The following is a 27,819-nucleotide window of genomic DNA, read 5'->3' on the forward strand; positions in this document are numbered from 1 at the left end:
CCCCGGAAGCCGGAGGCGGATCCCGCCGGCCAAGGGGGCGTTGTCGGGACGGTTCCGCGGCCCGCGCGGCCCGGCGAGCGGCGCTGAGGGCGGCGGTGGCGGCGGCCGGTGAAGAGGCGCAGGCGGGGCAGGACGCGGGTAGGTGGCCGCCGGGCCGGGAGGCCGGCCTCGCGAGGGCGTGGGGGCCCAGCGCGGTGCGGTGGGAGCGGCCCCGGCCCGGAGCCGCCGCCGCCTCCGCTCCCGGGCTGAGCGAGGGTCGCGCGGGAGTTCGCTCGATCCCAGAGGCGCGGGGCCTGCGCCCCCCGTGCCGCCGCTTCGGCCCCCTGGCGCGCTCCTTGTCCCCGTCTGTCGCCCTGTAAGTCGCGGGCAGGGCTGAGCGCCGCGGAGCTCCTAGCCAAGCGCGGCCTCGTTTCCACGCGGGCTGCGCGCGTGTGAAACGGGCACGGAGACTCCGTCCCCGGTCCGGTCCGGGAGTCGGTGAACGCGCCGCGCTCAGCACGGTGCCCGCCGCTTGCTTAACGGTTCAGCCGTTCCTCTTGGCCCTCAGCGGGGGCTGGCAGACGGGGGCGGTCATTAAGTGCTTGCCGCTTAACCGAGTGGCTACGGGGTGTACGGGGTGTGGACACGGTCATGTGCGCTCCAGTCACCCGGCGGGGAGGGGGTAGGGGTGATAAGGAGGGTTTCTCTCCGGAGGTGAGCGCGGTTGGGCTGGAATGGAGAGTGCATCCGTTTGCTAAGCCCTGGTAGCCAGCACCACAGGCTGGAAGTCCAAGACCAAGGTATCGGGATGGTTTCTTCTGAGGCTGCACCACCTGGCCCGCAGACACCCACGTTTTTGCAGTGTTTTCACGTGGCCTTTCTTCTGTGCGGGAGCATGCCTGATGTCTCTCCTGGTGTCTAAGTTTTCTCCCCTAAGGGGGACAGCAGTCCGATTGCATTAGGACCCACTCGAATGGCTTCACGTAATTACCTCTTTAAAGACCCGATCTCAAAGCCGCAGATATTATGAGGTACTAGGGCTTAGGATTTCAACGTTTGGGTTTTGGGAGGAACACCAGCCCTTAACAGAAGGCATTCACCAGAAGGACAAGGAAGAAAACATTTTCCAACAGAAGTGACAGAATGGCCTTGAGGTCTCAAAGCAGGGCGGTTGAGGTGTTTTTGTGTGCAGGGCACACATGTGTCTCATTGGTGTTTGTGCTCTTCTGCATTTGTGTTTTCACTTGGTCCCCCCTGGAAGCCCAGGGGGAGCCCTCTTTCGTCTTTCTTGGTAAATCGAATTTTCCAGTTTCAGCACACAAGTCTCTTCCTCGAGGAAGTTCTCCCTGACCCTCCTCCTTCAAATTAATCTGCACTTCCCTCTTTCAGCGTCTCCTGGACCATGTAGTTCCTGTTTATTCCCTATCTGGGGCACCAGGGTCCAAGGGCACCTGACTCGGGACCCCCCAGACAGACCACTGATGAAATCCAAAGGCAGAGAAATGAGTGGCGGTGACGCAAGAAAGGAGTATATTTCAGGGAGGCCACCACGGGCAGGACAGTGGACTAGGGCTCAAAGACCGTCTCCAAAGTGCCGGAAGGGCTTCCAGGTTTATATAAGGAAAATGTGGAACAGAGGTTGGCAGATGCGTGCAGGTGGGCAGTGAAGGTCAGATCGATCATCGTCTTAGGGTCAGTCACACGGCGTCTTCCTGGCTCAGGGCAGGCCTTGTGGCTTGAGGGGGCAGCTTCAGTTCCCAGCAGGGGATGCTTTGCCCGAGTTAAGAAATGAGCTGGAAAGAAGAACTTAGTCTGTTGGAAAGTACAGACTGAGGTCAGAATGGAAGGATTTGAAGTCTAGTCCATGAAGGCTCTGGTGGCCGCATATGTGAGTTGTTCACCATCATACCCTCAGTGGGGAGCATACAGTGACACTCCATAAAGTTATATGAATGAGGTGAAAACTGAGACACAGCCTGTGGAGGGCAGGGGACAGATCTTGCCCAGGCGTTTCATCCTCACAACGCCTTGCACATGTCAGGCACACAATGTCAGTTTAACTGCGTTGGCCTATATAGTGTCTTAGAGTCAGTCACTAGAGAGCTAAGACAACCAGGCTTGCTTGCTTGAAGCCATTGCTTCTGTCATGGGATTGCGGGGAGGGGGCATTAGGAATAAGCCATTTGAAAACCGTGATGACCAAAGACAAAGGTCGGACCACTCTAAGGCAAGGTGGGTGCTGAGGTGTGTGAACTGTGGACCTTTGGAGAAGTATCCGTTGGTGGCCCCAGGAAAGAAACTTCTGCAAATTCTGGGTATCTGACCAGTTGGAAAAGTGTCCCAGGGAACAGAAGGGCCCCTGCTCTAGGATCCCTCTCTGCAGGGTAGAATTCCGTTCTGGCTCTTACTCCCTTTACAAGCACCTCTTCACATGTAAGCTGTTTCGTGTGTGTGTGTGTGTGTGTGTGTGTGTGTGTGTGTGTTCTCTTTTCCCATATTTTCCCAAGTTTTCCCAAATTTCCCTTTGAGTCCAGTTCATCCATCTTCCCACCATCACATTTCGGTGCAGATTTGTAGCATTTAAAACAGGAAATACCTTGGGAATTCTTTAACCGGTGGGGGACCTCTCCATTTTTACATACAGAAAACTGAGGCTCAGAGTCTCCAGCCGTGGAGACGCTATGTATTGAGCACCCCTGTGTTCAGGGCGCCCTTGTAGGTACCAGAGATGCGCTGATGCATAAGGCAGATGTGGTCTGTGTCCTCTGGTCTTGGTTCCTGGTCACAGAGCGAGCAGCTGCAAGCACGGAGATCGTCTGTGCCCCTTGAGCCGTCCTCGCACATGCCCTGCTCACCTAGGCCCTCAACTGACTGGATCCGAGGAAGGCCTTTCACCTGCCGAGTGGAACTCAGAGTAGGGGTTAAGCCCGCGGGCTTTGGGGTCATTCCCTGGGTTTAAATCCGAACTCCGCCCCTTATTATCAGTTCCTCACTAGCTGTGTCGACTTCTCTGTACCCGGTCAGGTTGTCTCTTGCGTTGCAACAAACTACCCCAAAACTTAGGGGCTTAAAAACTTATTTTCTCTCACGGTTTTGTGGGCCAGGAATTCAAGCAGAGCTCCACTGGGCAATTCTTCAGTTCCATGTGATACTCGCCTGGAGGCTGGGGCTGGTCTGGAGAGTCAGGCGTGGCTTTGCTGTCTGGTGGCTGGAAGGCTGGGCTCAGCTGAGTCCTTCTCCGGTTCCACATGTTCTCCAGTTGGGCGCCTTACAGCCAACCCAGGCCTCCAGAGTCACTGTTCCAGAAGACAGACAGTGGCAGCTGTCAGACCCAGAAATGAGCAGGGCTTCACACCCTCACTTTTGCCTGTTGTTGGTCAAGACACAGGCTGCTCAGATTCAAGGCAGGGAGAGACCTAGATCCCGCCTCCCCTTGGAGGAATGTCAGATTTGTAGCCCTCTTTAATGGTCCACGTGCCTCATCATCCTCATCTATAAACTAAGAGGGGTACTTATGATTATCGTGAGAATTAAATGAGATGAACTGGGTATGAGATGAGCATAGGGACTGAAAAAACACGCGTAAAGGGCTTAGAACAGTGCATGGCACGTTAGAAGCATTTTGTAAGCATGGGTCTTTATTATCACTGTCTTAGGTACATGATCCGTCGTTATTTACACTTGTCACCCCTAATACTCATAAGGAATATGAGATGTAAATTCTTTTTCCAGAGCTCTCTCTAATCTTGTTGGGGAGGTACAGAATTGCTGTCATGAAGCCATTAGAGAACTATACTGAGTAGTACAGAATAGTTACGATTTTCATAGTCCGTGTAAATTGTGTAACAGTTTCTAACTGTACATTACTTCTATATAGCTGGAAAGTGTCTAAAGATCGAGAACATTTGCTGCATTTTAGCGTTAAAGCCTACAGAGGAAGGTTTTGTGTTGTATTTTTAATGTCCTTTTTCTCATGGGATGTAGCATAGCACCAGAGCATGGGCTCCAGGGTTAGGAACCAGGCTTTAAATCCTGGCTTTGGAACACAGGATATTTAAACTCCCCATTTCTTAATTTTGTCTCTTCTAGAAGTCCGATAATAGGGTTCTTGTCGGATTATTGGAGTTAATGGATAGAATGTGCTTAACACAGTTCCTGGCCCGAAAATAGTGAATGATAGGTAATAACAATAAGCCAGTAATCCTTTTCTTTTCAAGCAACTGATGGGACAGGGGTAGGTAACTGAGTACTCTATCATTTGGCTGTTCGGTACCCTCGAGGATTTAACACGGGGCACTGCCCCACCACCTGACATAACGCTCCCCTTTCTGTATTCTTGGTCTAAGTGATAAAACCCTCTCCCCGTGCTTTAGTGTTGCTCTTTATAGGTGACATCACCTCTAATGCTAGTTTTCTTTGAATCCCACCCTGATCTCAAACCAGGAGATCATGCCAGTACCCCAAGCTTTACATGTCAGAAACTAAGCTTTCCGTGAAGAAATAGGGGAATCCAAATGAGGTGTAGAGCCGAGGATGAGTTTTAGAGATTCGAAGTCGAGGGGTCATACAGTGGAGATGGTTAGCAGAAAGTTGGACATTTGGAGCTAGTGGTCAAAGCTGAAGTGTCCCATTTTGGGGTTGTCTGCTTCGAGCAGATGAAGGCCAGGAGTAGATGTGATTTTCATGGGAAAGAGAGGGGGCCCAGGGGCTGAATCGTAAGGGACATTACCGCTTGGTAAGGGGCTCGCAGAGGAGGACGTACAGAATAGAGATGGAACAGATCAGGGGCTTGGTAAGAGGAGGGCCCCGGGGGAGGCAGGCGTGTCCAGAGGGAGGTGCGCAGACCGCACTCCACAGGCTGTAGCTGGGGAGCGGCCCCTGCGGGCACGTGTGTAGCAAGACGCAAGGTGAGAAGAGAGTCCTCAGAAAGCAGAGCCGGATGTGGAGTGGCTGCTTTGAGGGGTGTCAGAAAATGCGCTGTGATGAATAGATGTGCCTAGAGGGACGGTTTTGTTGTCCTGTTTTCTTCTGCTTTTTTTCAACGTTTTTTTTTTTTTTTTTTTTTTAATTTATTTTTGGGACAGAGAGAGACAGAGCATGAATGGGGGAGGGGCAGAGAGAGAGGGAGACACAGAATCGGAAACAGGCTCCAGGCTCCGAGCCGTCAGCCCAGAGCCTGACGCGGGGCTCGAACTCACGGACCGCGAGATCGTGACCTGGCTGAAGTCGGACGCTTAACCGACTGCGCCACCCAGGCGCCCCTCTTCTGCTTTTTTTCAACGCGAGGCAGTCTTGGTGTGTTCGCAGGAACTGGTGGGCCAGTTGGGGACAGAGCAAAGCAGTGAAAAAGCCGAGAATGAAGCCAAGTGCTGGGGGAGCCCATGGTGGGGGCAAGGGGAGGAGGAAAGCTGGCTTTGCAAGGAAGGCACACTTCATCCTGTGAAGCTGAAGGGGTCGAGTGAGAGGCGAGCGAGAAAATTGGAATTACGAAAATAATTTAAAGGCACTCAGGTTACGTCAAGTTATCTGTGGACTCAATCTTCTTGGTGAAGTCAGGTCACAGTCACTTTTATGGGCGAGGGAGACAGACCTGGTGGAAATGAAGAGAAGGGAAAGGGCCTAGAAGAGTAGCTGTGGGGCTGGAGGGGGGTTGTCAAAAAGATGTAAAGAGACACCACTCACTGTTGTTCGTTAGCAGCAGAGGTTAGCCAGCGTGGATCTTGATGGGTGAGTGTCTGCTGTGTGCCAGGCAGAGGTGAACAAGGTGGTGCCCTCAGAGCTCACAGCAGAGCTGGAGACACAACTGATGGAACGTAAGGGTAGGTTATCTAGGGAGGCAGGTGTGGGGTGCCGTACGATTGCAGAGGGGGGACCCCAGACTTGAGGAAATGCTGGGGAGGAAGGAACACGTTTCTGAACAGCAGGAAAGGCTTCTAGGAGATGGTGACAGCTCAGCAGAGCCCTGATATTTGGAAGAGTCCAGTGTGGATAAAGTGTTCCCAGGACAGGAAGTATCGGAACCGAGGGCTTTGGGGGCAGAGAGCAAGGCAGGGTCCTGCAATCTGCCTGCCCCAGGACCAGCTGGACGCTTGCAGTGCAGACGCGTAGGCCCCGCACAAGACTGGACAGAACCCAGACGGTGTCCAGGAAGCGGGACTTTTCACAAGCTCTCTGGGTGCTCTTTAGAGAGAACACTTGTTGAATACTCAATATGTCTGTTGCTGTTCTTGACATTCACGTGGGTTCTCACAATTGTCTCCGTAACCCGTGAGGTAGGGTGAGGAACGTGGACATGGAGATAGTCGTTGCCCAAAGTCACGTAGGTCATGAGCAGTGGCTGGGGCTCCGCACTCTCCCCAACACAGCTTGTCTGGGGAGCCGCAGGTAGCGTGTTTGGGTGGGCACCCAGGGGGCATGGGAGGGGATAAGGCGACGGTGATCACGATGGGAGAAGGGGCTGTGTTCAAAAGCTTCGTTTTGGCTTCGTGGTTTGGTGACTTTTTCCATCATGCTTCCGCACTGAGGATGAAAGCGAACAAAGAGACCACACCGTTCCACACGGCCATTGCGGCACACGCCTGCCCCAGGCTGACTTCATTTGTCCCCACGACTCCCTTCCCTTCAGCGTGTCTCCCTGGATTGTGCTCCTGGCGTGAACCCGTGCCTTCCCCTCCTGTGTATTCAGGCGTCTGAGTACTGTATTTGTGTGGTTGTGTGTCGTGTACTTGTGTGTGTGTGCGTGTGTATGTGTGTGTGTTTAGTAGAATTTAGGCTTCGTGAGGGCGGGGACTTGGTATGTTTGCTGGTTTGTTGCTATAGCCCTAGAACCTGGCACATAGAGAGGTTGAAGAGATGTGAGACCTTCCGTGTCTGAAAGGGGGTGTCCCGTCTCGTTCAGTCTTAAAGTCAGCGTTCTTGAAAAGGCCTGTAAGATTCTACGTGGTCTGACCCTCTCCCCTTCTCTCTCTCCCTCTCCCTCCCTCCCTCCCTCTCCCTGTCTCCCTCCCTGTCTCTCTCTCTCTCTCTCTCTCTCTCTCTCTCTCTCTCTCTCTCTCTCGTACGCACATACAAGCACTGACACACACAGGCACATCACGTCCTGCCGCTCCCTTGGCTTCAGCGCTCTCAAGCTCAGCAGGCGCCTAACGCTTTCTAGTCTGTGCACGTTGGGTACGTGCAAGACGGGTGTTTGCTAAGGTAGCACCCCATCAGAGAGGCAGGAGGGAGCAGACGAGTACACGTGCTGCTTTGTGAGATCTTTGTTATTAGTGTCTCGTGATGTAAGTTAATTTATTTTGACTTACACCTTATCTCTGCAGGTAAGTTCCTAATTTTCCTCACCTTCTAATTCAGCGCCCCATGTATAGGTGCTCAGTAAATACGGATTGATCTTATCCACTTGGCTTTTTGCTGCCCTTCTAAGTGTTTACATACACACGCTTTGTTGTTGTTGAATTATTCCAAAGTAGAAACAAGAGAATGTATGTAGCATTATCGTGGTCGTAGTCTACATTTGCACTGTCAAATCCCGTGGCTCTTTATTTATTTATTTTTTTTTTTTTTTACTTTATTTTTATTTATTTATTTATTTATTTATTTTTTAATATATGAAATTTACTGTCAAATTGGTTTCCATACAACACCCAGTGTCCCGTGGCTCTTTAAATAAATGAAAGGTTTAGTTCCCCAGTCACACCAGCCACATTTCAAGTGCCTAAGGCTGCTGTATCGAACGGTGTAGATACGGAACATTTGCATCACTGCAGGTAATTCTGTGAAACTGCACCCGTCCCGATGCGTAAGGCCCGAGGTTTTTTATGCTTGCTGTCAGTTTGTTTGAAGGAGCCATGACTGAACCGCAGGTCAGTCCGCGGGTTCTGGGGCCACGTAGCTCCCAGTCACCCCTGGGTCACGGTCTGCTTCGTGCTTTTCCTCGCAGGTCTCCCGGTGTTGGAGCATGGACCCGGTCGCCACCCACAGCTGCCACCTCCTTCAGCAACTGCACGAGCAGCGTATCCAAGGCCTGCTCTGTGACTGCATGTTGGTGGTGAAAGGGGTCTGCTTCAAAGCACACAAGAATGTTCTAGCAGCGTTCAGTCAGTATTTCAGGTACGTGTTGTAGACTTTGTCCTTCTAACCGTATGGAGAAAAAGCTCTCGTAGCGTGGATGTGTGTTGACTAAATTGTATTCTCTCCTTGGATTTCACCTGTTCTTACCTTTTGCAGCACTTGGCGTGAGTTTTGCTCTTTGTATTTAGAGCAGCCTGAGAGGAAAAGAGCCTTTTGACCAAAAACTATCTGGGCTGATTGAAAGTATGTTGGCACTTTGTCTTTAATAGCTCTAATCGATGTCAGGTTTCTCTATGTATTTCTTACCCTTTCGTGGTAAAAAGATTGAAGAATAGAATTCCTGGTAAGAACTTTCTTGTGATAAGAAACTGAAGGGGGGAAAACACCCTACATACTGTTTTTTTATTAAAATATTCTCATTTTTGTTTTTCACTGGAATAGTCTAAGAAAACAGGTTTGAACTGAATTTATTTCTTCCTATACTCATTTTTAGGTTATTAGACATTGTTGGAGTTAAGTGTTCTACGTACATTTTCTGAGTAGCTGAGATTTATCTCTCTGTAAGCACTGAAGCTTTTTTTTTTTGGTACCTTTTTTCCCCTTAAAATGCATACCGTTTCATTGCTCTTGTAAATCGTATATGGAACCTGACTTAATCGTTCCATCAAATTAAACCTCCGCCATCATCCATGGTCTAAGTACATGTTGTAATGAACGGATCAGCTCACTGAGGTAATCAGCCCTTTTTGTCCCTGTGCAACTTGGTCCCAGACTCTGCTTTCCCTGCCCCTTTTTAATTTATGCTTCCCTCAGGCAGGAACAGAGCTGAAGGCTATTTTGGGGAAGCGGGTGATTGGATTAGGGAAAAGGTCCACAAACTTGCCAGACCACGTACCTGACCCAGCTTGGTGGTTTAGATGCAGCACAAACTCGTTCACCTGGAACTTGACCGTGTGCAGAATAAAGCACGTGGGCATTGTGCCCTTTTCCCTCATTCACTCCTAGGGCTCTTCTTGTTCTCACTGCTGGCTTGTGGGCCGTTGGGTTGCAGAGAAACCTCTAACAGATCTGATTACAAAACGAGTGTATATCAAGTCCCTAGAGTTGTCAGATTCACAGAGACAGAAAGTAGAGTGGTAATGCCAGGGGCTGGGGGGGCGGGGAGGGGGGGGTGGGAATAGAAGTTAATTGTTTCGTGGGTGTAGAGTTTCGGTTTGGGAAGATGAAACGTTCTGGAAATGGACAGTGGTGATGGGGGCACAGCAATGTGAATGTACTTCATGCCACTGGATTTCCCGTTGGAACTATGTTTAACATTTGTAACCACTTAGGAATGGATCAGATGGTAAATATTACATATATTTTGCCACAATTAAACAAACTAAAATTAAAAAAAGAATGAGTGTCGAGTGTTGGTTTCTTATGGTTATTTTTATTTTTAGACATTTTTAAGGCACTTAGATGTAGAAATGTCTTTGTTATGTGTTTTATGGTCTGAAGTATAATTTGCCAGACTAGATATGAAATACTCTACCTGTATGCTATACTCTATCTGTATGCAATCGATCATACATATGGATAATTATACTTTGAAAAGAACAATGAGTATATTTCAGAATTTTACTTTGAGATCTGTTTGGAAGGTTGAATATCCAGCACACTAATTTAATTCATCTGAATTGCTTTATTGAACAGCTTGCCAACAGTTTTTAAAGGATTAAAATGTACTTCACTTAAAAATCTTGGCATGTAGGGGCACCTGGGTGGCTGAGTTGGTTGAGCATCCCACTCTTGATTTCAGCTCCAGTATGATCCCAGCGTCATGGGATTGAGCCTCATGCTCAGCGCGGAGCCTGCTTAAGATTCTGTCTGTCTCTCTCTCTCTCTCTCTCTCTCTGTCTCTCTCTCTGCCCCTCTCCCCCTCTCACACTCTCTGTAAAGTGAAATTAGTAACAAAAAATAAATCTCAGCATTTACAGGATAGTATTCTTGAATATTAACATGAGCGTTATTCATAAGAAAAAAATAATCATACTATAAACAGCTATCCTTTCTCTTATCAGGAGCCTCTTTCAGAATTCTTCAGGCCAAAAAAGTGATGTTTTTCACCTGGATGTTAAAAACGTCAGCGGCATCGGGCAGATCCTGGACTTCATGTACACGTCCCATCTAGATCTTAACCAGGACAACATACGAGTAGTGCTGGACATAGCCCAGTGTTTGCAGGTTCAAAACGTTCTGAATCTGTGTCACACGTTTTTAAAATCGGCTGCTGTGGAACAGCCCCCTGGCGTGTCCTGTAACAGTACATTCTCCCTGCAGGGCGCTCTGGCTGCTGACGCTCACTGTGTCGGCAGCGAAAACTACCCTCCTCCTTTGCTGCAGGAGTGTCCCGCGGAGGTTCAGCAGAGCAAGGTGTTGGATGAACCCCATTCTCACGCTCCCCCGTCAGTTAATCTTCACCACCCTGCGGGCGAAGCGCCCAAACCGGCGCCCGGTCCGCTGGAGGCCAGCGGCCCAGAGCTGCCTCTCAGGCACAGCTACTGCCACAAACTCCGAAACTTCTACAGTAAGCAGCACTATAAACAGGCTGCCTGTCCCGGTCACGGGAGGGTGGGCGAGCCGCCCTTCCCGTCCAGCACCCCCACGGGCCTCGGTGCCGGGGAGTGCCAGCCTGGCGCGGCCGGCCGGCCCGGATGTGGGCCAGGGCCTGCGGGGCGCCTGCCTCCGCACCGCTCGGCCCCGCCCCTGAGTGAGCCGGACCCGGACCCGGAGTCCGACAGCACGCGCCAGCCCCCGGCCAAGCAGATGAGGCTCAAAAAGGCCATCCACCTGAAGAGGCTCAACTTCCTCAGGTCGCGGACACCCGCGGAGCCGGCGTCTGAAGCCAGGCGGGAGCACGGTGTGACCGAGCGGGCAGGCCCTGCCGGCGCAGATGCGCGGGAGGAAGCCGGCGGCCCCAGTGCTGAGGGACGAGGAGGCGGGGAGCTCATCGGCTCTGAGCACTCGAACTGCGTGAACGACACGGAGCCGCCCGAGGACCCCGCGGCGCTGGAGGACCAGTCCCAGATGCTGCAGCCACAGAGACAGTACGCGTGCGAACTGTGTGGGAAACCTTTCAAACACCCAAGCAACCTGGAGCTTCACAAACGGTCTCACACAGGTACACTGATTCAGTGCCCGCAGGCAAAGGAAAGGACCCGACCCAGACGCTCAGACATCACTGCCCGCTCTGCTTTTGTAAGAACTTTTGCTGTTGCGATGACGTCGTTGATAATCCCCCAGAAAATCCAGGAGCGTCAGCTGCTCTTTCTCTGACGTTGCTGGTGATCACTCTTAAAGAACGATCTCGGAGTTCTGTAGACGCTTTCGCAGAACCAGTTGCAAAAGATGGCACCCTTTTCGTTTTTAATCGTGGCTTTGTGTGATAGACCTTCCAGCTTTGAAGAAGCGTAGCGAGTTGTTTTGACGCGCTGAAAATCTCAGATATGTTCTAAAACGGATAAGCTGTATTTGCTCTTTAGAATTAGATGAACTTTGTATTTTTTTAAAGCATGATGTTGTAGGTTCATCCAGACCAAAATAACTGAGGGTGATAGCAAAAGGTCTCTGGGAAGCCATGTTAATATCAGATTGTTTCAAATTGCGGTTTGGAAGGAAGAGGTACACTTTTTAATAAGGATCAGCTTTAACCGTTTGATAATTGGTTTTCAAATGGTAATTCTTCCATTTTGAACGTTGAATTTTCAGAGGCTTAGTACCCTAATTCATACCTCGTCCTTTCTCCAGAAAGTTTATTTTTTCCAAATGCTAAGTGCCACGTATACAACGTTATACGACACTTACATGTCATATGACTTACGTTATACGACACTTACGTGTTATTTTCCTTCCTCTAGTTAAACTGGGTGACTCTACTGCACTTGAATTAATGACAGCTCCCCTATAAGCATGAGAAGTAATATGCTAACGGGTGCTTTCAGCATAACTGCTTTTAAGGTGCTTGGGCCATTGTGATCATGTCCACGTGCCATTCTGTTACCACTTTGGGTTGCCCACGGGCTTAGGTGTTTGCTGCCTCGTTGCATTATTGAGAGGCTTCTATATGGCAGCCCTTCGTTTTCATGCGTTTGCATGGAAAGTGCTTTCGTTGGTGGTAGTGGTTCAGAATTATTTTACGTGAAGGCAGTATCGTTGGCTCAGCGTTGCCTGAAAAAAACTTGTTTTAGGTCGTTCTGTTTGCTTAAATTTCCTGGAGCCTAACGATCGTTATGATTTTTACTTGAGAACATCTCTCTCTAGCTTTAAAGGAAACAAATTACATTGTTTGTTCTGAAGGAACATCTTCGGATGCCAGGATCACACAGCCATGCACAGGTGTTGACGGGGACAGAAATTGGGAAGGCGGCAGGCAGTTCTCTGATTACGGTCTGGGGAGCCCTTCCAGGGGGTTTGTGGGGCCTGAACTCTTTCCATCAGAGTCTGCGATGTTACTTGCCCTCGCCTTTCCTGCTCCAGGCGCACAGTGGAGTCAGCTAAAGGCTGCGGCCGCTCTGGTGGCCGCCGAGAGGTCTGATGGCATGTTCTGAAGGTCTCCGTTTCCATTTCTGACGTGGGCTCTACCCACCGATGTAGCCTATGTAAACCAAAGCTCTTTAGGGCCATCAGTTATTCAGAGTGCGAAGGGGTCCTGACAGCAGAAAGGGAGGCCCCTGGCGTAGGGTGATTGGCCCCGGTCACTCGTGAGTCTCAGCGACTGGTGACCTCTCGTTTCAAACTGTTGTAACTCAGAATGGGGTCTTTCACTTGACATTATCGTCTTCCCCATAATTTCAGACGTAAATGTAGACACCAAATACAGGATTCGTGTGATTATAATTACTCAGGGTCGGAACTTCCGGCTTGTCCTTGAGGAAGCCATTGAACAGTTTTAGGAAGCCGTTCAATTCAAAAAATATCCTGGCAGGAGCTCAGAGAGCTAGCAAGGTGCCAAACCTCAGCAACACAGGAAGAAGGGAAACGTTCATGTTTAAAAAAAGAATCTTAATGAAACCACTTGATTTGAGGGGGATTCTTGGTCTTCTAAGCATAGTAGGTTTTACAGGCCACAGGGGGTACCTTGAAGTACGCTTTTCCTGTTCTCTACGCCGGGTCAGAGCTGCGGTTGTTCCCCTGGGGTGGCGTCCACTCTGGACAGAGGTCGCCCGTCTGTTCTGTTTCAGGACGCAGAGGCCAGCGGTGGCCAGGGAAGCGCGTCTCCCTGCTGAATCTTGTTTTCCCCTGTAAGCGTGCGTCAGCCACCGAAAGGCGGTGGAGAGGGGTCTTCCCCGGCACGCTTGAAGTCCACCCCTGTGTGGCTGCCTCGTGTGGTGCGAATGAGGCTCCCCGGCCGTGTCGGAAACTGGTGGTAAAGGACTCAGGCCGAAGGGCAGGGGAGCAGGCCGCTGCTGTCTGGCAGATCGCCTCTGCGCCGTCCAGGGGGGTGCGGGACAATCAGGAGGACGTGGGGACTCTGCCCACGCTCGTACTTTGGGAAAGAAGGCGACGCTGTCTTCTGAGAGGGCAGCGGAGATGGTGTAAACATTTTAAACAAAATTGTGGTGCCGATGTGACTAATGATTTTACAAGTTGTTATTTTGTTTTGTTTCAGGTGAGAAACCTTTTGAATGTAACATTTGTGGGAAACATTTCTCTCAGGTGGGAATACTCTTATTTACTTTAATAATTGGAAACCCGAAACCCAGTGCTTTTTTTATTATTATTACAAATAAGACCTACATTTGGACTTCTGAGAGAAGCCTCTGGTGGTGTCTGTAACGTTGACTTCACACTAAATCGGAAGAAAATAATTTCTAAGGAAAACAAATTTTTAGATCATCGGGAAAAACAGCATTTTTTGTAAGGGTGTGAACTCCCCCCCCCCCCCCCTTAAGGATGGGTCCGATCCTGGTATGTTTCTTCTCTTTCGTGAACGAGCTTTCCAGTAAACCACAGTGAGCACCCACCCACCTGGAGGCCGCAAGTGCTGGGCTGTGTCCAGGACAAATGTCCCCTTCCTCCGGCTGGCACATCAGTTGTTAGGATGCGGGGAACAGAGCAAGCATTTCTCGTTCCTGCTTGGCCTACCTTTCAGCTGACCCCTGTTTAATGATCATTGGGACACGTATAAAGTCTCCCCATCCAGCCAGTGTTTTGGTCCCTCCTATGCGTGCTGATCTGGGCACTGGACGTAAACACCCCCTAGAGAGTTAATGTGTTAGAGGAAATTCTGAACGTAGACTGGTGGCAACCCACTTCTGAAATGGAGGGAGAGCCCTGCTTCTCTGCCACGTGCCGGGCGCTGGCATTTTAGAGGGTGGGTGAGGCCGGCTGCTCAGCCCCGGGCACACGGGCCCGCCGAGGAAACAGCCACCACACGCAGCCACCGCACGCCGTCGTTCCACTGGCGGGTGCCGTAGATCCGGTCGCAGCTCGTGCAGACGCTGTTTTACCAGGGCCAGGACTCTGGGCTGGGCCCTGACCCAAGAGCCCTCCAGGCCACAGCGCCGGCCGCAGCGCTCCCCAGGGCACGGAACCTCCGTGGCAGCGCTGTCTTCTGGCACGTCCCCCACGGAGCCAGCTCTCCGGGGTCCCCTTCGTTCTCCCCCCCCAACCCCCAAACCTGTGCCCTCAGGGGCTTTTCCCTCCCACTGCCACCTGCCTGCAGGGGTTCGCCGAGTCCGGACCCCTGCCTTTGCGTCTTTAGTCCACACTTGCCGTCCAGGAGAACTCTGGCACCCACACTGCGTCCAATAGGTTTTTGAGAAGCAAGGGGAGTCCTGTCTCCTCCAGCTGCCAGTTATTCAAGGCCCTGGCGGCTTCAGGATGGCCTCGCCTGGGGCTTCCGAGCTGTGGCCACGACGATGGGCAGTGTGGATTTGGATCCCGCCCCTGGCCTGCTACTCAGTGACCTCGGGCTAGCCACCCCACCCTTTACAACGTCAGCTTCCTTTGTCTGTGAAACCAGGGAAAGGAGATGACTGACCCTGGGGAGCATTTGGGGAGTAAACGAGCTAGTAGGAGTAAGAACTCCTTTCTGCCTGGCACGTAGTTCGTGCTTCAGGGGGGCGTCATTATCTCCCGTCCCAGGGCCGCCCTCTCTGTTCTTGCAGACCAGTCTTCCCAGGGCACCCCCCCCCCCGCCCCCCCACCATCTTAACCTCACAGCTTTGGGGTGGAGGAGAACCTAAGACTTGGACTAATGACTGTTAACAATTAGCAGCCATCACTCCCTGGCCCACATTGTCCTAATTCTTAAATCAGGATCGTACTACCTCATACAAGTGTCAGGAGGAGTAAATGAAACAGTGGACACGAAAGCCCTTCGGACGTTTAAAATGTGATGACGGCTTAGGGTCTGTCCTCTCCTTGCATGGAATCCTTCCCTGACCCTTCTTTGCTAATCAGAGAGAACCGGACATTGAAGCGTCTGTAGTCAGCCTTCAGCCTCCTCTCCCGGCATCGATGGCAGGTCTGGCCCCCAGAGATTCTGATTTGGTCGCTTTGGGGTGCGGCCCGAGCATAGGGATGTGTTAGTGCAGCGATTTGGAAGTGTGGCTGAGGTTGAGGACCACTGCTCAGACCTTGTCCTGCACTTGCCCTCCGGAGTCCCATCAAGGTGGCCCTGATGACTGCCGCTCCCGAAATCCTCCTCTGCTGGGGTCTGTGGTTTTGTCGGAGTTTTGTGAACATAGGATTACGTATACTTGCAGTTTTCAGATGCGTGTTGCTGTTTTACTTCGTAGTGAAATTATGAAATTTTTGTGAACAAGGACTTCTGTTTAAAAACCACTCAGTAATAAGTGTTTGTGGCAAGCGTGGGGTGTGCTGGGGAAATATGCATAGGGAACAGCATGGGCAAAGAGAAGCGAGTGCTCGTTTCTGCCTGGAAGAAGTGGTGTTCGGGGTGGGTGAGGAAGACGTGAAGTATGTTACGAGATTGCTCAGGTGAGCCCCAAAGACAAGCAGACATTTGATAAGCCTGGGGGTCTCGGGCATTGAGGAAGCTGTTGCGTTGTGGATACAGGGATACTTTGTAAGTAGTGCCCGCTGACCATCTCCGCCTTACGGCAGGCAGTCATTTTTATTTTTTATCTTTTTAATTTCTTTTTTGTATTATTTTTTATATTAAGTATAATTTGTTGTCAGATTGGTTTCCATACAACACCCAGTGCTCATCCCAACAGGTGCCCTCCTCAGTGCCCATCACCCACCCTCCCCTCCTTCCCACCCCCCATCAACCCTCTCAATTTTTAAGAGTCTCTTATGTTTTGGCTCCCTCCCTCTCTAACCATTTTTTTTTCCTTCCCCTCCCCCATGGGTTTCTGTTAAGTTTCTCAGGATCCACATAAGAGTGAAACCATATGGTATCTGTCTTTCTCTGTATGGCTTATTTCACTTGGCATCACACTCTCCAGTTCCATCCATGTTGCTACAAAAGGCCATATTTCGTTCTTTCTCATTGCCACATAGTATTCTATTGTGTATATAAACCACAATTTCTCTATCCATTCATCAGTTGATGGACATTTAGGCTCTTTCCGTAATTTGGCTGTTGTTGAAAGTGCTGTTGTAAACATTGGGGTACGAGTGCCCCTATGCATCAGCACTCCTGTATCCCTTGGGTAAATTCCTAGCAGTGCTATTGCTTGGTCATAGGGTAGATCTATTTTTAATTTTTTGAGGCACCTCCACACTGTTTTCCAGAGTGGCTGCACCAGTTTGCATTCCCACCAACAGTGCAAGAGGGTTCCCTTTTCTCCACATCCTCGCCAGCATCTATGGTCTCCTGATTTGTTCATTTGAGCCACTCTGACTGGTGTGAGGTGATATCTGAGTGTGGTTTTGATTTGTATTTCCCTGATGAGGAGCGACGTTGAGCATCTTTTCATGTGCCTGTTGGCCATCTGGATGTCTTCTTTAGAGAAGTGTCTATTCATGTTTTCTGCCCATTTCTTCACTGGATTATTTGTTTTTTGGGTGTGGAGTTTGGTGAGCTCTTTACAGATTTTGGATACTAGCCCTTTGTCTGATATGTCATTTGCAAATATCTTTTCCCATTCCATAGGTTGCCTTTTAGTTTTGTTGATTGTTTCCTTTGCAGTGCAGAAGCTTTTTATCTTCAGGAGGTCCCAATAGTTCATTTTTGCTTTTAATTCCCTTGCCTTTGGAGATGTGTCCAGTAAGAATGAGCTGGAGCAAATGTTTGCGGTTACGGTGTATTGGAGTGCTCCCATGCTGTTGCTGGAATGTTTGCTTTGGTGGAAGGGAGTTTGTAAATATTTTCCCTTCTGGAAGTCTCGAAAGTGAGAAAACAGATTCACCAATGAGAATTAATCTTTTATGCTGTTCACTCAATTTATATTTAGTAGAGTCAGTCTTGCGGGGGGGGGGGAAGTTACCCATAACCTTGCTGTTGAGTCCGTAAGCAGTATGATACGTGAGCTTTGCAAAGCTACCGTAATTTGAGACTGTGGCAACAGACGACACCTGTTAATATAATTGTGGACACGGTCTGTGCGTGGATCTCAGCACTGGGGGTCCCGCATGCGTTAGAGTATGAGTGAGGCTCTGTCCGAATGCAGGGTGTCCGTGCGGGGTAGAACCCGGCCCCGTAGGTGCACCCGGAGGAGACGTGAGGTAGGGGCAGGTCTGGAACATCTGTGACGTGAGAAATGGGAGGAGGAAACCTTGTGCACTGAGCTGTCTTTCGGGAGAGGACTGGAGTTGTGTCGTCTCTCCAAAGAGGCAGGAATGGAAACTTCGAGTGACTGGTGCAGTCGGTGCCTTCCGGAAAGAGGTGTCCCGTGTGCGGGGCGCAACTGAGGGGGCCTGCCTGGAGATCAGTGTGCTCCCCCCGGGCACGGACACAGCCTGACGCCACAGGTGACAGGGTTTGGGCCCGTCCAGGGGAAAATGCAAGAGTAAGAGTGTTTTGATGAACTTTTCCTAAGTTGTTGAATTTTGAGCCCTGAGGTAGTATGTTCCACACTCCTGTTGTTGAGGAGACATCTCTGTGCTAATCTCCAGATTCTTTTTCCCTGTTAACTTTTGTTATTTGGTGAAATCCTAAAGTCCCAAAACTCCTGAACTAGGTGACTTTTAAGATCTGAGATCCCTTTTATCTCTAAGATGGTATGATTCCTCAGCTGTTTTTTACATGAATAATCAGCTGCCGCTGGAAAAGTGTTCTGATAGAGAATATGTGTTTGGTTTGCTCGGGTTTGAATGCTCACGTCCTCGTGCCTATTAGAAAGGGTTTCTTTTTTAAATTACTCAAATCAGGTGTTAGTTCTTTTCTGCAGCAGAGTTTTCTGTTCCCAGTTCTGACAGCTCCCTCCTGATTTAAAATATCTGCTTAGAAGGAGTAGAGCCTCCTTTGCTGCTGACGTTCTTGAGCACAGACAGTGAGTGCCGCAGGCTTGGGAGTCCACAGACCTGAATCAGGATGTTTGATCCCGGCTGTCGGAGCCCAGGCTGATGACTTCCCTCCAGAGCATCCGTTTGCTTTTCCGTAGACCGCGATGCTACTACTTTATAAGGGAGTTGTGACTAGGTGACAAGTTGTCTGCGGCCGCTAACCCAGCCGCTTCATTCCTGGTAACCTCCGAATCATCGGTAGCAGTCACTGTTGCTGCCGCTTGCTAGAGAGTTCCATCCAAGATGTGGACCGGGTACTTAGCATGTAATGAGCACGAGAGTGAAGCACAGTTTACCAAAAATAAAGATGCTTCAGTAAAGGTCAAGTACTCTGGGTCCCAGTTTGCTGTGTCATTTGGCATAAATCGTTGAATGCATTATTGGACTTTTTTGCCTGAATCTTTCAGTGTTTCATCTGCTTTTATACCATCAGCCAGATCAATATGTGCTCCTTTATCTGGGGAAAGATTTTCATGATCCATTTCTATTTATTAAATAGCTACAAAAAAAAAAAAAAATCAAGGGGTTGTTTTACTACTGCTTATTATACTATGTTAAGTGGAAGATCATTTGATTATACTTGCTTTGAAAATGAGCAATTGTGACGCTTCAGTTAAAAAGCAAGGGCTCAGTGCTGCTAAGCACTGACTCAGAGAATGCATTTCAGTCATGATACATCATTTACAAAGTAACTTAAAAAGAAGGACCTAAGTTAACAGATGAGCCGATGGTGCTGTTCAAATTGTTATATAATTGATGGGCTTTTCTGGAATTTGGAATTGACTGACTTAAAACAGTGGTACATTATCTCACCTCCCAGGAGCTGTTTCCCCAACAGCCAAGTGACTCTTGTACGAAATAGTCAACACAAGCCAGTTTATTCACAGAAACTTGTGAGTTCAGACTCCCACAAACCCATGTTACTTTCTGGCCCAGCTGTGTAACAGGGGCAGTTATTTACTTATCTGAATCTGAGTTTTTCATTTAGAAAAGAGACCTAATTACTAAGAGCAGCTTAGTGATGTGTGTTAAGGGCAGGCGGACGAAACGTATACGGCTGTTGGCACTTACTGTTTCATTGTTGTCAATAGTCATTCTGTTAAAAGCTAGGTATTTACCAATGTTTTGCCAAATTCTTCCTCTTTCGTTACCTCAAGTAAACCTGAGTTTTTTCGAAGCCATATTTATCATATTCTGAAGTATCTACCCGTGTGATCTCCCAGAGCCTGACTCACAGAATCTCCATGCTCTGTAACATGAAATCCACAGACCATACTTTTTGTACCTGTAAGTTTCCACTCAGAAGTGGACTTCAGACCGTCTTCAAGCGTATAACCATGAACTGTCTGCATTTTACTTAAAATCTAGTTTGCAGATTTACAAAGCCAAATTTGTTAGTGGGCCATTACTGTTCATTCTCTCTTTTTGGCTTATTTTGTGCATAATGCCGGCACATTATTACCCTCGGGCACATTCATTCGTTTCAGTGTCTTTATAACAGAACACTGTAAAAAGTTAGGAGGGGAAATGACAGATTGAGTCTATTATGTTAAATTCCAGCAGTGGAGGCTTTTGTTTTCAAATCCTAATTTGAAACATTAGCCAGGAGCTTTTTTAGTATAAGGCGATTGCAGTTTCAACTTTAATGTGCTTGAGGCAAGTTAATATTGATTTCCTATTGATCATTGCATGGAAACCTATTTTGCAATCCCCATTTAAGTAAGTTACTCTCTCTCGGTACGTACGTTAAGAATTGTGTACAAATTGAATTGTCTGTACTGATCCTCAGAACAACCAATAAAAACTCAATTACGAAAGGAAAATAAAAAAAGAAATAAGTTACTCTTTGCGAAGCCCTGCTAGTTCCAGCAATTAGGAACATAAAAGGCCCAGCAGCGAAACGGCTCCTGAGTCTCCTGCTTTGCGTTTTTGCACAAAGGTAAAAGACAGGACAGCCCAGTCCGGCACAACAGAGCCCAGGGGAAGTGCTGTTTGCACGTGTCTTACCTTCTTTATGAACCAAAGCATGTTTTTAAAAAAGAAACAAGGAATCCTGAAATAACCAAGTACAGACAGATGCTTTGTTTCCAAGTGATGCCTGCGTATAGATGGTCCAAGTTAAAAACACCAGGTAAAGCGGACCGAGGTCTGTTTGAAATACAAGCTTAGCAGCCCCCACAGTGTGTGGGGCCCATTTGCCAGGGAGGCAGCACAGCGCGTACCTGCGAGGCAAGCCAGGGGCTCACGGGGAGCACTGGGGTCAGAAGTGCACCATCAGGCATGTCCGTGTGATCTGCAGATTGCTGGGCAGGCCCAGGCCCCCGAGTGAGGACGGGGCTGTCCCTGGTCTCCCTGCACGCGGCTGCTTTGAGCTGTGCATATGTAATCTTCACCGGGAAGTTGGACCAGGACCTGGCTCAGTCTGTTAGTTTTCCTTTTGAATTTACAGAACCTTCAAGAAAACTGGTCATTACTGGTATGCGTTTTCTCCTCCCCTCTCTTACAGGCAGGTAACTTGCAGACTCACTTACGTCGGCACTCTGGTGAAAAACCATACATCTGTGAAATCTGCGGAAAGAGGTCAGTGCTGGGCTTGTTCCTCTGTTTGTAAAGAATAACTCGTGTCTGTCTTTGAGTTCGGTGTTCTCTGGGCCCCCTGTGGGCTCACCGCATAGCTAAGGAATGCAGGTAAAGTCAGACCCTCTGGCTTTTCCATAACAAAAAGAAAGAGAAATGTTCATTAAGAGAAAGAAAATCTAGGACACAGAGTCTTAGGAAATGGGATTTTACATGAAACAAAATTATACTAAAATTTCCATTCATTCCAAGAATGTCTGTTAACATAGATCATAGATCCATGGGGACGTGGAGGTGACTGTCATGGGGGGGCAATGAGACTCGCAGCCAGGAAGGGCAGGAAGGGCCCTGAGCTGAGTCAGAAACAGGCCTTGAGAGCTCAGCAGTGTGAGTGGCCAGCTGGGCAGGGCTGTGACTTGTGACAGAGTCGCAGTGGGGACCTTCCTGCCCTCCCTGGGCCGCTTGTCTGGAGTCTGCACGCTTTTAACAGGCACCAGCCACAGCGCTTCAGTCATTCATTTATTTAACCAACATTTATTCGGCACCTGCTGTATGCTAAGTGCTGTGATGGGAACATAAACAGTATAGGGGCCCCTGGCTGGTTTAGTGGGTTAGGCATCAGCCTCTTGATCTCAGCTCAGGTCTTGGTCTCAGAGTGAGACCAAGCCCCACGTGGGCTCACGTGTGAGTTCAAGCCCCACGTGGGCTCCACGGTGGGTGTAAAGCCTTTGTTAAAAAAGAGAAGGGAAAAAAAACAGTACAGGTTCTGCCTCCGATAAATTCATAGTCAAGGGCGGTGGGCAGAGACAGCTTTGGGGACAGTTCAAGTCAAAGTCCCCCAGTACGGGGTGCGGCACGTGCTGTGCGGACGCCGGAGGAAGAAGCGCCCCTTGTTCAGGTCCGGGAAAACCGCTGTCTCTGCAGATGGGAGAAAACAGAAAGAAAGGCTGCCTGGCCTGGCGCGTCTCCCTTTCTGCCGTGGCCGCTTCAGCACCGCAGGCACGTTTCGTGCCGGGGGTATCGCACACCCCTCGCATCGGGCTCCTCCGGAGTGCGCCCCTGCTTCTTCAGATGGTGTCACTTCCCTTTGGCCTTGTTTTACAACATGGGTTAAATGTGAGCCTTCTGAACTCCCTCTAAAAGCAAGGCGTGTATTTAAAACCATGTTCATACACGTGTCATTGCAAACAGAACCAGTTGTACAATTAGGTGTGGTGGGAAGGAAGCGTGTTTCTGTGGCCGAGACCTCCCTGAGCCAACTCGGTGACCATCTCTGAAGAAGAAAGAGTGACGAAACTAGGTAGAAAAAAAAAAACCAGTCATTCAGAAACAAAGCACTTGCATCATTTTCTACTTTCTTGTAAAAAAGAGAAAAGAAATAAAGATTTTTAAAAATGCACATTTCAAATGAAATCAGGCCACGTCTGGTTCGTTCTGCAGGGATGTGGGGAGCAGCCCATCCGTCCCCCTCAGTGACTTGCAATTGTAAAGATGTGTACCAATGTGGAAAGAAATTCTTAATTGAGTTTCCGAATGTCACGGCAGGTTCGCAGCCTCTGGTGACGTCCAGCGCCACATTATTATTCACTCGGGAGAGAAGCCACACTTGTGTGACATCTGTGGGCGAGGTACTGCTGAGCGTTTTCCTTTTCTTTCTCGAAGACCGCTGATGAAAACGGCCTCAGTCCTTGAGCCGAACGCCTCTTGTGGTCTCTCTAGGCTTCAGTAACTTCAGCAACCTGAAGGAGCACAGAAAGACGCACACGGCCGACAAAGTGTTCACCTGTGATGACTGCGGCAAGGCCTTTAACATGCGGAGGAAGCTGGTGAAGCACCGGGTCCGGCACACGGGCGAGCGGCCGTACGGCTGCCCCGCCTGCGGTGAGTGGGTGACGCCCGCGGACGCGGCCCCCCAGGTGCCCGCCCTGTCACTGCGTGGTTCGCCTCCCTTTCCTCGGGGGCGACACAGAAGCAGTGCTGTCCCCTCGCCCCCTCCCGCGGGGTCTCCTCTCATCCCTCCCTGGGCTCACGTGTCAGACGTTCGCGGAGCTGCCCCGAGGTGCTCTGGGCACGGCCGAGTCCGGCTGCCGCGGGCTCCTGGCCGGGTCCGCGGGGCGTAGACAGAAAAGCGTGGAAGGGCGAGGTGTGCAGCAGCGGGCGTCAGCACAGCCGCCTCGACGGCAGGGCCTGGGGGCTGCCGGCGGACTGTCCTGCCGGAGCATCTCGAGCACGTGGCGGGGTCAAGAGGGAGGGCTTCTGGGTCACGTACGGTGAAGCAAAGGGCGCTTCTCTCCGCAAGGACGCGGCAGCGAAGTGGCCAGAAAGGGGAGGGTGGGCTGGCGGCCCTCGCTTCTGAGGGGCCTCACCGCCCAGGTGAGGGAGGGCGGACTCTGAGTTACTTGTGTCCCTGTGATCGTGGAGGGGTTGAGCCTCTGAAGGAGAGAGGGTGTGCGTGTGTGCTTGTGTGTGTGCGTGTGTACACGTGCGTGCCCGTGACGAGCACTTGACCATGCCGACTAAGTCATGGAGGAATCAGTGAGTAACGATTTTTACGACTTCCTGTGTGGAACAGACGGGGAGAACGTCCAGAGTCCTGCTGTGGGAAGGCTGGAATTGGGCTCTGCTTGGAGCGCCTCCTCCTAATTGGAGCTGGAATCTGGAACAGGGCAGGACTTCTGGGCTGTAGCCAGAAAGTACCTTTGTTTTTGCCTCCCACTTAAATTGTACACAGATCTCATCTCCTGGATACAAAGTTAGGCAACTCCATGACTCTTCTCATTACTCTTAAAAATAAAAGTGGGGCGCCTGGGTGGCTCAGTCGGCTGGGCGTCCGACTTCGGCTCAGGTCATGATCTTGCGGTCCGTGAGTTCGAGCCCCGTGTCAGGCTCTGTGCTGACAGCTCAGGGCCTAGAGCCTGCTTCAGATTCTGTGTCCCTCTCTCTCTGCCCCTCCCCCACTCAGGCTCTGTCTCTCTCTGCCTCAGAAATAAATTTAAAAAAATTTTTTTTTAATAAAATAAAATTGGTAGTACCTGGGTGGCTCAGTTGGTTAAGCGCCTGACTCTTGATTTCAGCGCAGGTCATGATCTCGCGGTTTGTGAGATCGAGCCCCGCCCATGTTAGGCTCTGTGCTAACAGTGTGGAGCCTGCTCAGGATTCTCTCTCTCCCTCTCTCTCTTAATAAAAGAGAAAAAAGAAAAAAAAAGGAAAGCAATTGTTACTTTAAATCACAAATGCAGTCTCAAATCACTAATTTAAAATGTCAGTTCCAAACGATTATTACAGCTGTCAACTTGATTTAAGGTTAAATTCTCTCTTCCCTCCCCGGCTAGGGCTGGCTTAGACCCCCGTAGAGGAGGAAGCAGAGGAGGACCCTGCCTGCCTCACCTTCTGTTTCCAGCCCTTTCCCTCCCCTCACTAGCCATGGTTTCTGACCCTGATAAGGTCAGCCTGGGGCCAGGGGAAGAGAAAGAGAGCACAAGAATGTTCGTTCTTATAGGACAGGTTCAAAATTTTGTAACCGCTTTATTGAGGTAAAAGGCCCATACCATAAACTTTACCCATTTAAAGCAAACAGTTCGGTGGTTCTGGTATATTACTCACAGAGTTGCACAACCCAACCCTCACCATGGTCTATTTTAGAACATTTTCATCACCCCAGAAAGAAACTCCACACCCACTAGCAGTCATTCTTCGTTCCCACGCCCCAGCCTAGGCAACCATTAATCTGCTTTCTCTCTCTGGATGTGCCTGTTCTGGACATTTCGTATAAACGGAATCATTCAGCATGTGGCCTTTCATGACTGCTTTCACTTAGCAAGTGCGCTGTGAACATCGGCGTACTACTTTGTGTGGGTGTGTGTTTTCATTTCCTTGAGTTCAGAAGACAGGTTCAGTTTTAAGATGGCTTCACATTCTGGGCTTTGCAGTGAATAGAGAGCTCCTCCCTCTCCCTCCTCCACCTTCCTCCCTGTCCCTCCTCCACCCTTCCTCCCTCTGTCCTCTCCCTCCCCAGACTGCCTTCTCCTTCCCTTCCCTCTCTTCCTTTCCCAGCATTTCTCTGCACTTTCCAAGGTGCAGACATGCATTTTCCTCTAGCCCTGGGTTTTAGCAGTTTATTCCCAGGAGACTGTCTCTGTTGAGGTCTCATCGCCCCTCTGGCCAGTCCTCACAGGCTGGACTGAAGATGGCTCCAGGCAGCTCGCTTGTGAGCACCCTCGTTGAGTCCATGGAAACGCAGCGTCCTGCACTGCCTGGGACTGCGGGCCACAGCCGTGCACGGTGACCGTCCTCTCTGCCGCCAGCACGGCCAGCCGGCTGTCTCTCACCAGATTCCCCAGGCAGGAGGCAGGTGCTGCCCCGTGGTGTCCTCACGGCAAGGATGGCTGTGAAGTCTGGCCCCCTGTCTTGCCTCTGGGACAAAAGAGAGAGACTAGCCACGGTCCTCTCCTGGGGGAACTCTACTGTGGCTAAAATTCACGTCTTCAGGACCCTAGAAAAGATTATTCCCATCTGCCCAGTAATTCCATTACTGAGAATTTATCCTAAACAGTGTAAAGAAAGATGGTGACTGAACATGAAATATAGTAGCAAACAGGTAGAGACCGCCCACACGTGCAGGAGATCGAGGACGGGGTTCTGAGGCCACGAGTCCACGACATGTCATGTGTCTGTATAAACTGTGTGGTATAGCGACAGCATAGCAAACGGTGTTGTTCAGTGAAAGAGACCGAGCCTGACGCTGAGGGCACGGTGTAGACGTGAGGACACAGGGTCACTGTGGTCACTATGGCGAGCTTCGGTATCCTGCGTGGGGAAGGGTACACCTGTAACGCGTGGACGTCGACGCCTGGTCTGCCTGATGGGCGGGCGCTGCGGAGCTGAGCGTTCCACGTTCACGCGGGTCAGGGCGAAGCTCTAAATACGCATCTACGTAACTGCGTAGTTCTCAGTCCTCTGTCAACATGTGATGTCTTCTGGAAGGCTGTCTGTTGGTTTCTGTCTTCCGATCTTACCTACTCTCATGGAAGTTGACCCCCCCCCCACCTCTGTCATATACACAGGATGGAAATAGAACCAGGAGAAGCGTATGTAAAATTATGTTGAAAGCAAAAAGCTGTTTCTGAATTGTCGATCGGCCACGTTAGATTTGCGAAAACTTAAAACGGGCGAGGTGTCCCGGCACGGGCCGGCAGGGGCAGGCACCTCGGCTTACCCGGCGAGGCGCTCCCTTGCGGGGACACAGGGTCCCTCGAAGGCTCACGCTGAGGTGCCCACCGCCAAAAGGCCGCGGGTCGGAGGGACGCAGCTGGAGAAGAACGCGAGCGTCTTCCGGGGCGAGCAGGTGACGGGAGGGCTCGACTCCGTGCCGTGAAAGCAGAGCCGGTCTGGGTTTTAGAAGGGGGCGGGGGCGGGGCGGTGCTTGCAGAAGGCCCGCTTCTGAAAGGACCCCCTTTTCCTCTCGCAGGGAAGTGTTTCGGGGGCTCCGGCGACCTCCGCAGGCACGTGCGCACGCACACGGGGGAGAAGCCGTACGCGTGCGAGGTGTGCAGCAAGTGCTTCACGCGCTCCGCCGTCCTCCGGCGGCACAAGAGGACGCACTGCAGGCCCGAGGCGCGCCGGGACGCGCTGGACGAGCTGGCGCAGGCCCTCGACGCCTCCGACCTCGAGAAGTCCCAGGGCTCGGATGCCTTCTCCCAGGACGTGCCTGTCGCCTTGATGCCCGCGTCGCTCAAGCTCCCCGTGCACCCGGTGGGAGAGTCCGTGACGGAATTTGACGGCCGCGCTGCCGGCCCCTACTGCAAGTTCCGGGCCGCGGTCGAGCCTCACGGAGCGGGCGGGCCGGAGAAGCTGGGTCCGGACCCCGGCAAGCTCGCCAAGCGCCCCCTGCAGCCGGCGCCGCAGCAGACGTTCGCTTACCCGGACGCGGCCGCCTCCGCCGGCGACCAGCCGCTGCCGGCCGACAGCCCGTCCCTGGACCGCTCGTCCCCGGCCGCGCTGGACACCCCCTGCGGCGACGGGCCGGGCGGCCGCGCGGCCTCCACGCCCTACAGGAACCCCGAGGGCCAGTTCTTCTCCAGCATGACCCTGTGGGGGCTGGCCATGAAGACTCTGCAGAACGAAAACGAGCTGGACCAGTGACGGCCGGCGACGGCCCGGCCCGGCCCCCGCGGCATCTTCTCGGCTCGGCAGGCGCGTCCCCGCGCCGCGGGAGGGGGCCCGGCCCCTTCCCAACAGCCCAAGATCGTGTGACCGCCCCTGTGCCGCCGGTGGCTGATAACCGGAAGCATCTGGAGCCCAGGATCTGGGAAGGCCTGCCGGCTCCCCGCGCACACAGACGCGGGACCGGAGGGCTCCAGGGGCAGCAGCTACCGGCTCGAGACACCGGCCCACTGACGTCAGCCGGGCACGACGGCGGGCACGCTCTGGGCCCCCTGCTGCACCCCGAGTCGTGTTCGAGGGAAAACCTACAGAAACACAAATATTTTTGCATTTTTACATGATTGAAATTTGTAGCGTTTTGTACTTTAATTTACGCAAAAATTTTATTTGTATATGAAACCCGTGCTATAATTTAATTGGAATAAATGAAACTTGACTTTCTCTATAATGTTGTGTGTTTCCTCCAGCATTTTCATTCATTTAAAGACCCCGGTGCGTATAAAAGTAAACGGCAAGAAGGGCTCCGCCTGCGGGGATGAGTCCTGGGTTCAGTCCGGCCGCCCCCGGGGCCGT

The 27,819-nt window shown here is 51.0% G+C and overlaps 1 protein-coding gene across 4 annotated transcripts; it reads left to right on the forward strand.

Moving 5' to 3' along the window:
• On the forward strand, nucleotides 1–27,694 carry ZBTB49 (zinc finger and BTB domain containing 49). Of its 4 annotated transcripts, XM_058723098.1 has the most exons (8): nucleotides 2–138; nucleotides 7,919–8,088; nucleotides 10,113–11,212; nucleotides 13,700–13,746; nucleotides 21,014–21,087; nucleotides 22,630–22,712; nucleotides 22,804–22,965; nucleotides 26,552–27,694. In XM_058723098.1, the coding sequence occupies exons 2-8, from the start codon at nucleotides 7,937–7,939 to the stop codon at nucleotides 27,223–27,225; spliced, it is 2,292 nt and encodes a 763-aa protein (XP_058579081.1). In that variant the 5' UTR covers nucleotides 2–138; nucleotides 7,919–7,936; the 3' UTR covers nucleotides 27,226–27,694. The 4 variants fall into 4 exon arrangements, with proteins under 4 accessions (XP_058579082.1, XP_058579083.1, XP_058579081.1 ...); XM_058723099.1 differs by lacking the exon at nucleotides 22,630–22,712 and having other exon boundaries at nucleotides 1–138; nucleotides 10,113–11,289; XM_058723097.1 differs by lacking the exon at nucleotides 13,700–13,746 and having other exon boundaries at nucleotides 10,113–11,289.
• The last annotated feature ends 125 nt before the right edge of the window (nucleotides 27,695–27,819 follow it).

This window comes from Neofelis nebulosa, chromosome 3 (genome assembly GCF_028018385.1).
Source record: "Neofelis nebulosa isolate mNeoNeb1 chromosome 3, mNeoNeb1.pri, whole genome shotgun sequence".
In the NCBI taxonomy this organism is placed as follows: Eukaryota; Metazoa; Chordata; class Mammalia; order Carnivora; family Felidae; genus Neofelis; species Neofelis nebulosa.